At 40.2% G+C, this 15,039-nt stretch overlaps 1 protein-coding gene across 2 annotated transcripts; it reads left to right on the forward strand.

Moving 5' to 3' along the window:
* The first annotated feature begins 2,467 nt into the window (after window positions 1-2,467).
* On the forward strand, window positions 2,468-4,538 carry LOC121716050. Of its 2 annotated transcripts, XM_042102202.1 has the most exons (3): window positions 2,468-2,735; window positions 3,768-4,171; window positions 4,301-4,538. In XM_042102202.1, the coding sequence occupies exons 1-3, from the start codon at window positions 2,699-2,701 to the stop codon at window positions 4,493-4,495; spliced, it is 636 nt and encodes a 211-aa protein (XP_041958136.1). In that variant the 5' UTR covers window positions 2,468-2,698; the 3' UTR covers window positions 4,496-4,538. The 2 variants fall into 2 exon arrangements, 1 of the variants encoding a protein (XP_041958136.1); XR_006033742.1 differs by lacking the exon at window positions 4,301-4,538 and having other exon boundaries at window positions 2,468-2,738; window positions 3,772-4,268.
* The last annotated feature ends 10,501 nt before the right edge of the window (window positions 4,539-15,039 follow it).

Consider the following 15,039-nt stretch of genomic DNA (forward strand, 5'->3'; position numbering starts at 1 on the left):
TGATAGGCCTATTAAATTCCTAGAGAGTTGAGTGTTCCTAGAGTGTTGAGTGTAGGCTACATACTAAGAATGTGGATAATAGGCTACAGTGTGATTATTGAATGTTAAAATTGCAATTGGTGAATAAACTCTTTTGACAGGTGGATAAACTGTATGTCTGACATTTCAGAGGTGGATAAACTGTGTTTACTTGTGTTAGCCTGTGTGCGCAGGTGCGAGTGTGACGGGGAAGCTACACCAGGCATGTAATGAGGGCCAGTGGAGGGCAATCCTGCGCCCTGGGCGAAATAGGAATATGTCGCCCCATGTTCATAGACTCTGTGCCACTTCCTATTGTGTGCTACCTTCGCAGAAGCTCCTGGCTGCTGCGTGCAGATTGGGGCTGGTCTCTGGGGGGCTGGGGCTGAACTTTGCTACTTTCCAGCGCTACTGTACCACACTGAAAAATAATAAAATGTTGCAGGACAATTGCAACCAGCCCTCACAGAAAAAAGAAAAGAAAAAAAAGGTAGCTTACAATTAAGCAATAGGTTTTCATGTCACATAAACAGACAACAACTAAGAGCAACACAGGGGTAGTCTCAGCCACACATATAACACACAATAAGGTAAGGGTTTACCACACACATCAACACAGGGATAAACACATGAGGTACAACCAAAGAGACTAAGCACGCTAACAAATACACAACATAGTAAACGCAAATACAACTGTGATAACCGACATTACACGTTATAGCATTCTCTCACTCCATTCTGGGAGACACTCATACAACATTAGACATTTACACCCATGCTACATAATCCCCTCCTGATAGCTCAGCTCGCCGCTTGCGGCTGCGTCAGTCCCAGTGCTTAATCCAAGTGAACCGAAAAGCTTCTACCCAGCAAACACGTCCATGTGGGGCCCACATGGGCCTTACTTGGGTTAGTTGGGCTTCAGCTGGGCATGGGCTTAGAGTGGGCTTTGAGGTTGGGGCCCACATGGGCAACCCAGATAAAATACACCGTGCTAAAACTAAACATGGGCACTACATGGGTCCCAACTGGGCCACAATAAAAAAAAATATATTAAAAAAAAACGATAAAGTATGTTGATATGACATGCTGGTTACTGCAGTTATATAAAATTAACAATATATATTTAAAAATCTATTAGGGTAATGTGTTAGTATTCCGTAATGAGCCTTAAACCATTTTAATGTGGCTTTACAATCTGTTTAGCTTTTTTTTTACTTAGTTAAACTTAGTTTACTTAGTTAAAAACTTAATCGTTTTTGATTTTGCACCCAAAGTTCTCGTGGTAAGTGCCTGCGCAAAGAAACTCCTCCCCAAGAGCCGTTGGAAAAGTTGAAACGTGACAGAAAAAAAAGGTTAGGCTGTGACTAGTTTTATTCTTCTCAAATCTCCACGATTACCTACTTGGACGCACTGGAAGAGGCTGCTTTCATCTCGCAAAAGGTAAGAACAACTACAGTCCTTGTATAGATTCTAGGCCTAATAACTGAAAAATGCTAGCACTAGAATCTACATTCTGTAGAAAACTATCATGGCATAAGTGAAGTACCAAACGCTTGGCAAGTTGGAGGGAGTGACAGTTGGCATAACTGGGCAGTGTGTTTGCACGTCTCTCAGTTGCCTAACTTGTGTGTTGAAGAGTGTGTGTAGTTCTAATAATAATCTTCATTTATATAGCGCTTTTCTTAACATAGTTGCAGTCCAGGCTGAGAGTTGTGTTAGACAATACAGTATGAAGTAAGTGACCGTTATATTTGTTTCTTGCAGGAGGTTTAAAGAAAAAACGGCATGACCAGCCAAATCACCCGTAATGATGCCGAGAACGAGAAGGCGGTCTCCAAGTGGTTCATTGGTGCTAGGGACCGGGGGGGGCATGTTTTCTTAATTTTACATAAATAAAAAGGTATTGAATTATATTACTAGTCTCTTTGTTATTATAGCGTTTTTAACACTTGTAAGGTGTTTTGGTCTGTGGGTCCCACTTTCAATGTTTGCTAAAAAGAAAATTATGCTATTTATTATTTCTTCTCACTCAAACTCATTGGCTTTCTGCATCTGCTATCCCCACACAGTTACAAAACTTACATTTCAAGCACTTTCACCTGTTCTGATTAAGTTCTAAGAAATAAGCACCAATAATGATAAAAAAAAAAAACTTGTTTCTATTTACCTTTTTATAATTGAATTTACTTGTTTTCTCACAAAATGATGATCATAAATGTGATGAGTTAAATAGCAAATAACCATAAATGAAGTCTATCATTGGTAACTGAGCTAAAGTGAACATCTGTCAAGTATTTTTACATACATTGTTATGCCTGTATTGAAAAAGCCTTATAATGTGGTGGGTTCAACAGACCTGGATTGGCTGTGTAACAAACATATGAACACCTAACGGTTAAATAACTGTATGAGCTGACTAAAATAAGCCCCCAAAATGAATCCAGAAAGCCTGCAACAGAAAAAGACGAAAGGAAAGAAAAAGAGAGGCCATGTTAGTAAACGTCAAGTGCAAACACATGATCAGGCATGTCAGACTGATGCTTATCTAGCAGGTCATACTTATTTTCGAGCGTGCTGCTTCAAAGCTGTCCAAAATCTAGTACATCAAAGCCATACCATAGTACCTGCTCCCTCTGATGTCGCTGAAGGTGCCCTCCCTCAGGATAATGGCTTTGAAATGCAGGGTGGTTGGGACCATTGCAAAACTGAAAATGCAAGTGTAGCACCCCTCTACTCTACTTAATAATAAATTGCACTTTAAAGTAAAAGGAGGTGCTTCTATGAGTTACTGTTTAGGCCAGTTCTAGGTTCGGCATTAAGGGGGGAGTAAATTGACAAGGACACCAGTATGTAAAATGTTATAAATAAATAATGCAGGTTTATTAAATGCAAGAATATATTTTCTCTAAGAGAAAAGAAGAGAAAATATTAGTAAATAGAAAATAAATAATAAATAAATACAAAACCCTATAAAATAATAAAAGAGCTCTTAAAAATTCAAAGTATCAAATCAATAGTAAAAAACTCAAATGTCCAAAAGAAAAGAAAAAGTAAGGTGGTGTGAGTGTACAATGTCAGTGTATGTGTGAAGGCTTATCTGTATCCAGGGAACAGATCCAAGGGGTTGGTTATCCAGTATGAAAGGGCAGTTCAAGGGGTTGGTTATCCAGTTGGTTATCCAGTATGAAAGGGCAGTTCAAGGGGTTGGTTATCCAGTATGAAAGGGCAGTTCAAGGGGTTGGTTATCCAGTATGAAAGGGTAGAACAGTTCAATCGATCCAAGGGTACTGACTCGCCATCCAGTGTTCCAGTGTACATAAAAAAACAATCGGAGTTCGAGGTTCAAACAACACAGGTCTTCAACAATCCGTAGAAAAATAGATATAAGGAAAGGTAAAATGATTCAATATGAGAGATAGATTTAGAAAAAGTTAGATTAGAGTTAGATAAAGAGTATTATTTTTCTTAAGAGGATTATCAGCAACGTCTAATCAATTTCATTCAAGTGGAGTCTCGAGAGTGAAAAACAAACCCGTCACCTAGGAGATGACTATACCACAATAAAAGTATTTTAGAATACCTGCACTTTCAAGCAGACCAAAAAAGAAATACATATAATCATGTAAACTCAGCTTCTTGCTATTTATTCATATTTATTCTATTTATATATTAAAATATTTATTGAACTCAAACTGTTCTAAAACTAAAGTTATGGTCTTAGTAACCAAACTTTAAGGTGGGTTACACAAGGGAAGAGGGAGACCATTTACAAATTGAGGAAGATGACTTGCCAGAGATAGATGGCAATACAGCGAAGGAACAGGGATTGGAGCAGCAGAGCAGTGACCGTGTTGAACATGACCATTGCTATCTCCGTAGTGGCATATCATATGGATCAGTGGATCACACATACATGTTAGCCGACTCGCCCAGAACACTCAAACGTAAGCTTGATGCAGTGCACAATAAACTTCAAGGGTGCCGCAAACGGATCAGGTTGCAAGGTGATACAATAATCAGGTTAAAACGTAAAGTTACTTCTCTGTCTACTGTCATCTTGGAGCTCAAACAGAAATCCCTGATCTCTTCTGATTGTGCGGGGCTGCTTGAGGGCTCCATTTCTGGTGTGCCATGGGAAATTCTGCTAAGAGTGAGTAGGAACAAAAATCTCACAGAATATCTGATGAGTTAAGAATGTTTGCAATGACCTTGCATATACTCTGCAAAAGCTTACGAATATGTCCGTCAGTCCTTCAACCTTGTCTTGCCACATCCACAGATAATCCGCAACTGGTTCAACTCTGTGGAAGCTGATCCTGGTTTCACCAAGGCCTCCTTCAGTGCGCTTCAGTGCCAAGTGGAAGACAATAAAAAAAAACAGGGTAAAGACACCATATGTGCTTTGATGATGGGCGAAATGTCAATCAGGAAACAGAGTTTTGTGGAGGTAAAATACATGGGTATGTTGATGTAGGCAGTGGAGTGGTCAACTATTCCTTACCAGAAGCTAAGGAGGCCCTGGTCATCATGGCAGTCATGGAAGATCCCTCTTGGCTACTTCTTAATCTTAACACTTCTCACAGTGCATACGGAAAGTATTCACAGCTCTTCACTTTTTCCACATTTTGTTATGTTTCAGATTCCTCTTAAAATGCATTCAATTATTTATTTATTTTCTCATCAATCTACACACACAATACTACAACCACAAAAAAATGTATAAACAAATAAAAGACTGAAATATTCCATTTACAGGTATTCACACCTTTTGTTATGACACTTGCCATTGGTGCTCTGGTGCATCCTACTTCTATCAATGGTCCTTGAGATGTTTCTACAACTTGATTGGATTGATTGTGCCTAAATTAATTCACTGGACATTATTAGGAGAGGCCCACATTTCTTTATATAAGGTCTCACAGTTGATGGTGTATGTCAGAGTGAAAACTAAGCCACAAGGTCAAGAGAATTGTCCGTTGACCTGCGAGACAAGGTTGTGTGAAGACAGATCTGGGGAAGGGTACAATAAAATTTCAGCATTGGAAGTGCCCAAGAGCACGATAGCCTCCATCATTCTCAAATGGAAAAGTTGGGAACAACCAACAGTCTTCCTAGATGTGGCTGCTCAACCTAACTGAGTAATCCGGGACAAAGGGCCTTGGTCAGACAGGTAACCAAGGACCCAATAGTCACTATGAATGAGATCTTAAATCTAGTGTTCTAAAGGATCTTTGGTGTCCCGTTATTCAGAATTAATAGCCACCCCACCAGCCAATCTGAAAAGAGTATTTCTTCTCTCCGGGTGATGATGCTCAATAACAAGCCTAGCTTGTTAAGAATTTGGACAACTAGTTTACTAGTTGAGTGAGATTTAAATCTCTCACATTGGCCTTTAAGACACTGACTGTATCTGCTCCCTGTTATTTTAATTCAATGATCATTGATATTACTGTGCTACCTGTCTTAAACTTGATACAAAAGTTAAAGTAGCTGCGTCTCTGCATTGCTTGGCAACTCTGCTAGCGCGTTATGCCTAACAACGCCCCTTAGCTGTTGTAAAATCAGTGTAACCTATGGCCTCTAGGGGCTTATTGCTTAAATTTATGCAGGTGAGTTGTTTGTTGTGGCAGGTTTGGGTGAGTCATTATGTAACAGAGTAATTAAATGTGACAGGTGTTATAATGCTATCAATGAGAGAAATGCTACCCAAATGTATCAGAAAATTCCATTGCCTACAACCTGTTGAAGTGACCCTCTTGTATAGTGCTATCAGGTAAGAGTTTATTGTCATGAGTCATGTGTTTTCAGGTCAGAGTTCATTGCTTTGGATGAGCCATGTGGGCATGATCCATAAGACTCTTTTGTGTGTATGTGAATGAGAGACTGTTATGTGTAACTGTGAAAAGCATTCATCAATAAATAAAACTTGTTTTGACTACAAGGAAAAATGCACCGGAAAAACAAAACATACCAGTATGCTGCTACCAATATGTTCAATATGTAGGCCACAATTCATAACAGTATAAATTTAAGATTTATACTCACAAGTTACGTATGTCATGATACATTTTAGTCATGCAAACTCAAGAGATGCTTAATAATAATAAATAATAATACATTTTATTTAGAGCGCCTTTCATGTCACCCAAGGTCACTTCACAAATAAAAACAAAAAGGTTGTAAAATTATAGTCATCTCAAAAAAATAAATTAAAAGTAAAAGTAAAAATAAAAAAGTAAAAATCAGTCAGTCAGTCAGTCCATAAGCCATCTTGAAGAGATATGTTTTAAGTGTGCTTTTAAAGTCAGTAATTGAGTCACAATGTATCATGTAGTCTGGCAGTGAATTCCACAGCTTGGGGGCTATGTAGCTGAAAGCCCTCTCTCCCTGGGTGCTGAGGTTCACATTAGGGACATGCAGTAGGCCTGCTGAGGAGGATCTCAGTGAGCGGGCAGGAGTGTAGACTTCTAGGAGGTCAGTGAGGTAGGTGGGGGTATAATTGTGTAGGGCCTTGTATGCCAGGAGTAGGACTTTGAAATGTATTCTGTAGGCAACTGGAAGCCAGTGCAGTTGCATCAGTAATGGTGTTACATGACTAGTGGATTTGGAGCCTGTAATAATCCTTGCTGCAGAATTCTGAATTAGTTGGAGCCGATGGAGTAGCTTGTTAGGGATTCCGGACAAGATGGAATTACAGTAGTCAAGGCGCGATGTCACAAACGCATTTACAAGGACTTCTGCACTCTGCTGGGTGAGCGCTGGGCGAAGCCGTGCAATGTTCCTTGGAAAAAAGCACTTCGAGACATACTGTTTATGTGTGCACTAAATGAAAGTGTGTTGTCCAGTATGACACCAAGGCTCTTGAACTGGTTGGAGCAAGGGATGGTGCTGCCATCTATACAAAGGGTGAAAGGCTCCATCTTAGCAAGAGCTGATTTGGAGCCAACCACTAAGAGCTCAGTCTTACTGCTATTCAGCTTCAGGTAGTTTTGTGTCATCCACAAGTTTATGTCATGCAGGCAGGCAGTAATTGCAGCTGGAGGAAGAGTGGCAGTAGGTTTTGTAGATAAGTAGAGCTGGGTGTCGTCAGCATAGCAGTGAAATTGAACACCATGTTGCCTGAGGATAGTGCCAAGTGGGAGGAGGTAGATAATAAACAACAGAGGGCCCAACACAGACCCCTGGGGTACCCCTCTTGTCACAACACTGCTCTCAGACTTGCAACTCTGTATTTGTACAAACTGTCCTTCCAGAGAGATAGGAGGTGAACCACTAAACGTTCCAGGAGAAGATGGTGGGAGATGGTGTCAAAGGCTGCACTGAGATCAAGGAGAATCAGAATGGAAATAAGTCCATCATCAGCTGCACAGAGGAGGTCATTAGTAATCTTAATCATGGCCGTTTCAGTACTGTGCATAGGACGAAATCCAGACTGGAATGGCTCGAAGAGGTCATTGTCCTTCAGGTGATCCTGGAGTTGAGTTGCCACTATCTTCTCAAGAACTTTGGAGAGAAAAGGCAAGTTGGAAATAGGCCTGTAATTGTTGAAGTTGTCAGAATCCAATCCAAGTTTTTTCAGTGTTGGTCTGACAATAGCAGTTTTAAAGGATGGTGGTACAGTGCCAGAGAGAAGAGAGGTGTGAAATATTGATGTAATAGATCAATAGATGGCAGGCAGCTCTTAACCAGGCTTGTTGGAAGAGGGTCCAGCTGACAGGTGGAGAAATTGCACTTTTTGATGAGGCCACAGATGGTACTTTCAGCAGGGAGACTGAATTCACAGAGTTCATTGATGGAAGGTGAGCCCAGAGTGCTCAGTGAGTATGATTGTTTCAACTGAGTAATGGAACATTCTAATTGTTGGTGGATTGCCTCAATTTTGGTATTGAAAAAGTTCAGGAAGGCGGAGCAGCGTTCATCAGAGAGTTCCTGGTGGGTGATGTTATCAGGTGGCTTAAGGAGACCATTAACAGTAGAAAAGAGAGCCCTGGTGTTTCCTTGTCCTTCACTGATTATCTTTGCATAGTATGATGTTTTTGCAACACAGAGTGCGCTTTTATACTGATGCAGGTGTTCAGAATACATGTCTTTGTGTACATTAAGACCAGTCTTTTTTGACAGCCGCTCCAGGCGTCGGCCCAAGGATTTCATATGCCGAAGTTCAGGTGTAAACCAAGGAGCAGAGTGCACAAATGAAACAGTTCGCGTTTTCATAGGAGCAAGTCTGTCAAGTGCTGTAGACATGCAGGCATTATAGTGGTCAACTAAATCCCCCAATGAAGTATTAAAAGCAGGGGAGCTTAACAATTATTTCTGTTGAAATATTTTAAACGTTACTAGCACTGCCACCCATTATCCTTACCTTGGAACTGTGACCAGGGATTGTAGTTGAAATCTTCCCTAATGGTAACACTTCAAGACCCTGATACATCACATTGATGGCTATTTTCACAAGCAGACAGAGATTTGGCCTGACATTTCCCTTTACAGTCTATGACATTTCCAGCATCTTTACAGATATCTCCAACAGGTGGGTCTAGGCATCATATACCACACAATGGGGTAGGTTCTGTGGGATACGCTGGACTGGTATTTCACTTTATATTCATGCTTAATCAGTGTATCAGTCAGGCCAGTTCAACAAAGGGGCATTAAGCATAAAGTAAAATGTATCTGTTCAGCCTTACTAACTAGGAACCAAATTATATTTCCTATTGCCTGGATGTTAAAGGCCCCCTATGCAACCCTATTTTCAACCTTATAAAACAGTTTAGAAATCATTGTGATGGTTAAATGACCTGTTGTGGCGAGAATGACGGCTTTCCCTGGTCCTCCTACCGTCTCCTAGCGGAAAACCAGCCTTGCAAGATCAGCCGTAGCGTCCTGGCAGTGTCTGAATCAAGAAGTCCCTTGAGAAGCGAGAAAGAGCGAGAAACACAAAATGCTTAAAATTCTCTGAACATATACACGCCCCCCCCCCCCCCCCCCCAAGCATTGGTTAGCCAAGCCAGCTAGCTATAAGATGGCTTTCTTTTTAAGATGTTCATCATGGTAGAACCAGTGAAAAAAACAAAGTTCTTTCTAGGTTAGTGTGCTAAAGGAGATCCACTGAATTAGAAAGTCCTTTTATTATTTACATACGGTAGAGTACCAGTAGAGTACCAGTGGAACTCTAATTAACCCTATAACTCCATTACTATGTTACTACACCACTGTTTGTACAAGTAGTAGTTCTTCTAGCTGGTGGAAAATACAAAAATGTCACAACAGCCTATATTTAATTATGAAACCATCACAAGCCAATTATGCCCAAGAACTCCCTGATGGGTTGGGTAGGGTAAGCGGAGAGGTGGCTCTGTTCTTTCCTAGGCCTCTGATGTTGCTGCTCCATCTGTGTTCTGTGGGGCAGCAGTGATGACCAATGGCAACTTGATCTCCAGATCTTTAGAGTACTTGGCATCCAGATAGACCTGAGAAGTTGAAATGAGGTTGGAGGTTAGGTTGCAGCTACTCTTACAACAGTGCATCTGAACAGGATAATATGTCTAGGAACATATGGAATTATAGTCCAATCCAGTTAACAATTAAACACCTACCCATGTCAAGTCATAGGGCCTGAGCACTGGAGGTGCAAAGCCCTATTGTTTCTGTAAGGATTATTGATTTGGGGTAGTGTAATGATCGCTATCAATGGCAACAAGTTTTGTGCTCTGCAAGTAACGTTAGTTAGTTCGCTCATCGCAATAGAACTTCATTTAAAGCGAAAGTAAGCAAGTAATATGTTGCCATGCAACACCTGCAACTTCAAGTTCTATTTGTATGGTGAACTAGCTATTTGTTTTGTCAACGGTAGCCACAAAACGGCAACAATAATAATTAGGGCTGTCGAAATAACTGATTAATTTCGATTAATTAATTTGAGAAAAAATAACTGATTAAAAAAAAACTAGGTGTACCGCAGAGTGGTACAAAATATGACCGCCGCCCACTCCAGCACATGTTTTCCACAAAAATAAGTCACGCTGAAAGGCATATATGATTCTAACTGTCTCACTGAATTGCATTATGCACACTCAATTCTCACTGGTATCTGCTAGACAACAAGTACCAAAACATGATTAGTTCATAGATTTCACATACATTTTATACAACCCCACCCCCATCTTGCCTGTTCATAATTCTGAGAAATTCTTGAATTGTGTGCATGTACATGTTTATGTTTATGTGTGTGTGGGTGGGTGTGTGTGCGTGCATATGTGTGTTTGCCTGTTTATGTGCCTGTGTGTGTGCATGTGCATGCATGCGTATATATGTCTACTGTGTGAGTATGTGTCATACGTAGGATTACTGTGAATGTGTGTGTGCATGTGTATCTGTTTATGCACATGTGTGCATATGGAATGGGTTTACATGACCCCTGGAGGCCCCAGGAACATATGCCAAAAATTGGTCATCCTAGGCCCTACGGTTCTCAAGATATTCACAGAAAACTGTGTCTGCCCTACCCTCCTTTCGGGGGTCCAGTCCAGCGGGGGGGCTACAGATCAAAACGAAAAGCGATGGTTCCATGCTATCCATGTGGGGTTACATGCCCACCAAGTTTCGTGTACCCCGGTCTTTCAGTGTCCCGGGAATCCTTGTTGGTGTACGGTCACTAAATGTACACATAAATTATTTTATTGTAAGGCCCCCCATGAACGAAAGTCCACAAAACTTGGCATGCATTCGGAGGGTGTCATAATGATCCTACACTTTCAATTTCGTGCAGTTTTGACTATGTCAGCCAGAGATATTGTGATGAAAACACCTAATGTTTTACTTTTAATTTTTAACTAGGGGGCGCTATACATGAAATAAGTGGTAATGGGATAGGTTGACATGCCCCCTTAAGACCAACATACAAAAAAAATGGTCCTCCTAAACCCTACGGTTCTCGAGATATTCACAGAAAACTGTTTCTGCCCTACCCTCCTTTCGGTGGGTCCAGTCCAGCGGGGGGGCTACAGATCAAAACGAAAAACAATGGTTCCATGCTATCCATGTGGGGTTACATGCCCACCAAGTTTCGTGTACCCCGGTCTTTCAGTGTCCCGGGAATCCTTGACGGAAATTTGGGCATGCGAAAAAGAAAAAAAAAAAATCTGACTAAACCTACTGTATAGCCGCTTCGCTGCGCGGCGGTCATAATAATAATAAAAGAGTTTTTGAACTTTAATGTCACTAATGCTGATTATCCTCCTGGGAACCAAGAAAAAAAAGTGTCCAACAATTTCTTTTTTTTTGTGGTTTCCTTTCTATTTAGGAAAAAAAAAAATCTAAATTTTATAGCATGTCCCCTGTGGTGGACAAAAGGACCGTTTTACTATGAAAAGGTAGCCATGAAAATAGACATCTCATCTCTGATTCACTCACTCATCACCTGAGAGCTCCAAATCTGCCCCCCCCCCCCCCCCCCTCATTCATCCTATACAAATGATCTCCTAAATTCCCCAAAAAATCAAAATATTTTGGTCCTGGTGTCCATTATAATGGACATTCATAAAGTCACTATTATTTCAAAATGTAAATAACTTAACTTCTTTCAAAATGAATCATATGATTCCTGACATTTTCATTAACAAGACCATATATTGCCATCATAATGAATGCTTAATAAGAAGACACTATTTGACTTATCTCTCCTCCTTCCATAAAATGTGCTTGTTTTGATGTCAACCATTTTTGAGAACCAGGAAGAGGAGGTTCCCAGCAACCCAGCCAATCACATGATATATCATTAGAAAGCCCAGGATGTCCTCTTTAAAAGACCACGGGAATTGATAGAATAGCTCAAAGGGGTAAAGGGGTATGCTTCTATGTCCACTACAGAGGACATAGGTCTATTGGTTCTCAGGAGGCTATTCAATGATTCATTTGAATTTAAATATTTAAAATACTTTCACAGCAAAAGTCATATATGCAATTAATTTAGATTAATTAATCACAGAGTATGTAATTAATTAGATTTTTTTTTAATCGATTGACAGCCCTAATAATAATTGTAAAAGTTGTGTTTGCGTTATCAAAATCAAATTCAATACTTTTCCATGTTTGTAGGTTATAAGAATTCCTAATATCGATTCACTCATAATGACACTGCATAAGAAATAAATACAATTACCTATAATTATTTGACAATGACATAGGCCTACCTTGAGTCTGTATTCCACATTGAGGACCTTGCAGTTGGAGAGAATGGAGGGGATGGCATCTGACGGGATACTTAGTGATTTGCTAACGGTTTGATTTGTTGATGGTTCAATTGGCTCTCCTTTCTCTTTGAGGATATCTTTAGTGTGAACCTGTCTAGATTTCATTGCAAAGAAGCTTTGTTTCTGGTACAGGCAATATTTAGGTGTAATGGCACGAGAAGATTTGTTCTGAATTTCTGACATAATCTTCAATTCAGTTCCTGTAGATGATAAAAGTGTACAATCATCGTGCCATTTTCTCTTAGGAATGCTGCAGAGTGCAACATCCAAAGTCTACATCAACCTTATTAAATGATGCAGTGTATGTGTTTTTGTAATTACTATGAAATTACAGAAAATAGAGTCTATTTAAGCCCCAACTCTTTCAACAAGGATACAAGGATACAAGGAAGTTTATTGTCACATGCATATAGTTACTGGAAGTAAGAAATGCAGTGAAATTATGTCTGGTGTTTCGATGAGTACAAATGCATTTGTGATTCATATAAAAAGTGGATTTACAGAAAATAAGGGAGGGATTTATAGACTATAGAACTAAACAGTATGGAAACAAAACTGTGCATTCATTATAATGGGGTAAAATGCAGTCATTGTTAATGAGACATTTTCAGAAACCTTAACTTCTTGCGGTCCCAAACTGAGACTCCAGTGAAGAAAAGACAAATTAATGTCAAAGGTGTCACCAAGTGTACCTTTTAGTGCAGAACAAACAGATAAGTAACGGAGAGGGAAGAAGTTCTGAAATATTTACTTTCATATCTGGAACATGTCTTGGACAAAAAAGTGAACTCAGTTTTGTCTTTGACATCCGCATAGACCTGGTCAATTTTGCCTCTAAGAAGTAAACCACTTTTCCAGCTCCACCTTTGAAAGATGATGGCATGTCCCTGTGTACACACATTAAAAGGACCATTATGTCTAGCATTTAGTATTTCAACACTTGTAGGCCTATTTATTTCTAAAAATGAACAATACTTGTTGCAGACTTACTTCTGAGGTATTTGAAAAGAGAATGTGTACACATGGCATCCTGGACAAACAACGTCAGAATCTGAATAAACATATGGGTAAGTAAATAATCCTTCTTTTCTGCATTATATACTTTTCTGGTGTTGTTGTTGCGGCTGTTTTTTGTAAACTTACACATCTCTGATTGGTCTTGTAGAAGTGAAAATCTATAGTTTTCTGGAGAGGAAATAATTAGGCTTGTAGTAGTATGGGCTTGAGATCACTTTTTAAATATATGGAAAAGTGTTTTTTGAAGAGGGTTTCTTTGTCGTAGAAAAATAGTAGACAGTTCTTGAGTCCACAAGACACTTGATTTACCTTTTGCTTTAATTACAAATCAATTAATCAATCAATCAATCAATCCCCTTCCGCCCACACACACACATCTTCACTGTCATCATTTACATACATCATACATACAGTACTCTGCAATAGTAAGTCCCTCCACCATACTTGCAGTACACTCCCCCCCAATACACAGCATATTGTCTCATGAGGAAGCTTCTCCAACACACATATTGCACACTGCCCTCTCCCCACATACACAGCACACTATCTCATCTCCCCTGTCATCCCCCCAACACACACACCAAGACCCCTGGCAGTTGGGTTAGCCCCTTGAGCCGTGGATCTGCCCAAGGTTTCTTCCTTGGTAAGGGAGTTTTTCCTTGCCCCTGTTGCTCTTGGGTGCTCCTTGTTGGTGCCCCCCGCCCAATCCCGATCCCCCCCCCCACCTTTCTTATGCAGCCCTTGCCACTTAATCTACTAAACCCCTTCTACTGCACTTTTTACCCCCCCCTCCCCCCCCCCCTCCCCCCCATAAATGCACAAATAGGCTGACACCAGACATAATTTCACTGCATTTCTTACTTCCAGTAACTATATGCATGTGACAATAAACTTCCTCCTTCCTTCCTGATATAGAATTAAACAGGCTTCCACGTTGCTGAAACCAGCACCATCTAGCAAACTTGAAATAACTTACTCTTTTGTATACAGTGGCATAAGTCATTACCCTTTAAAAAACTAACATGCTGTACTGTGGTTTGATCCAAACAAATTGACACCTGAAGCAATCAATGTAACAGTCGTTCTATTCTCTAAAACCTATAGCAAAAGGTTGACAGGTGACATGAGCATTGCCACATTCAGAACACATGGCCCACACATGTGCCATACTACCATGTCTACGTGAACATAAATTGTTTTGGAATATAGGCCTACATATAGCTAGCTAGCTATGAAAGAATGCAACATGTCAACACGCATCAGTTTTCTTTTCTTTTTAATAAAGTTACCTCTAGTATTCGCGAGCTGGTATAGTTAGTTCAGCATAGAGTAATTCTTGGTTATGGTTATGCTTTTGTACAAAGCAACATACAAATACAAAACAATATAAATAAATTAAACAGGGAATAAATGAAGATGTTGGTCGGACTATAATAAGGAGAATAGCAATTATTGTCATGAGCATTCTCTCTCCCTGGTAACAACCTTAATTGATTCAATTCTCTGCCACTCTGCTCACTCTCTCTCTACTCTGCCTAACAAGCTCCACCTGACTCCGCCCTGCTCTGCTCTTGTTACCTGGCCAGCTGCGCTGCATTTCCCACTCACCATCCTCACCTTGCCCCACTCTGCTCTAATTACTCTGCCAGCTGCACTGCATTTCTCCACTAACCTCTCCCAGTATATAAAGCCCTGTTTTTCAGCCAAGCCCTGTCAGATCGTCTTCAAACCTGGACCAGTAACCTGCCTG

This window comes from Alosa sapidissima, chromosome 8 (genome assembly GCF_018492685.1).
Source record: "Alosa sapidissima isolate fAloSap1 chromosome 8, fAloSap1.pri, whole genome shotgun sequence".
Classification (NCBI taxonomy): Eukaryota; Metazoa; Chordata; class Actinopteri; order Clupeiformes; family Clupeidae; genus Alosa; species Alosa sapidissima.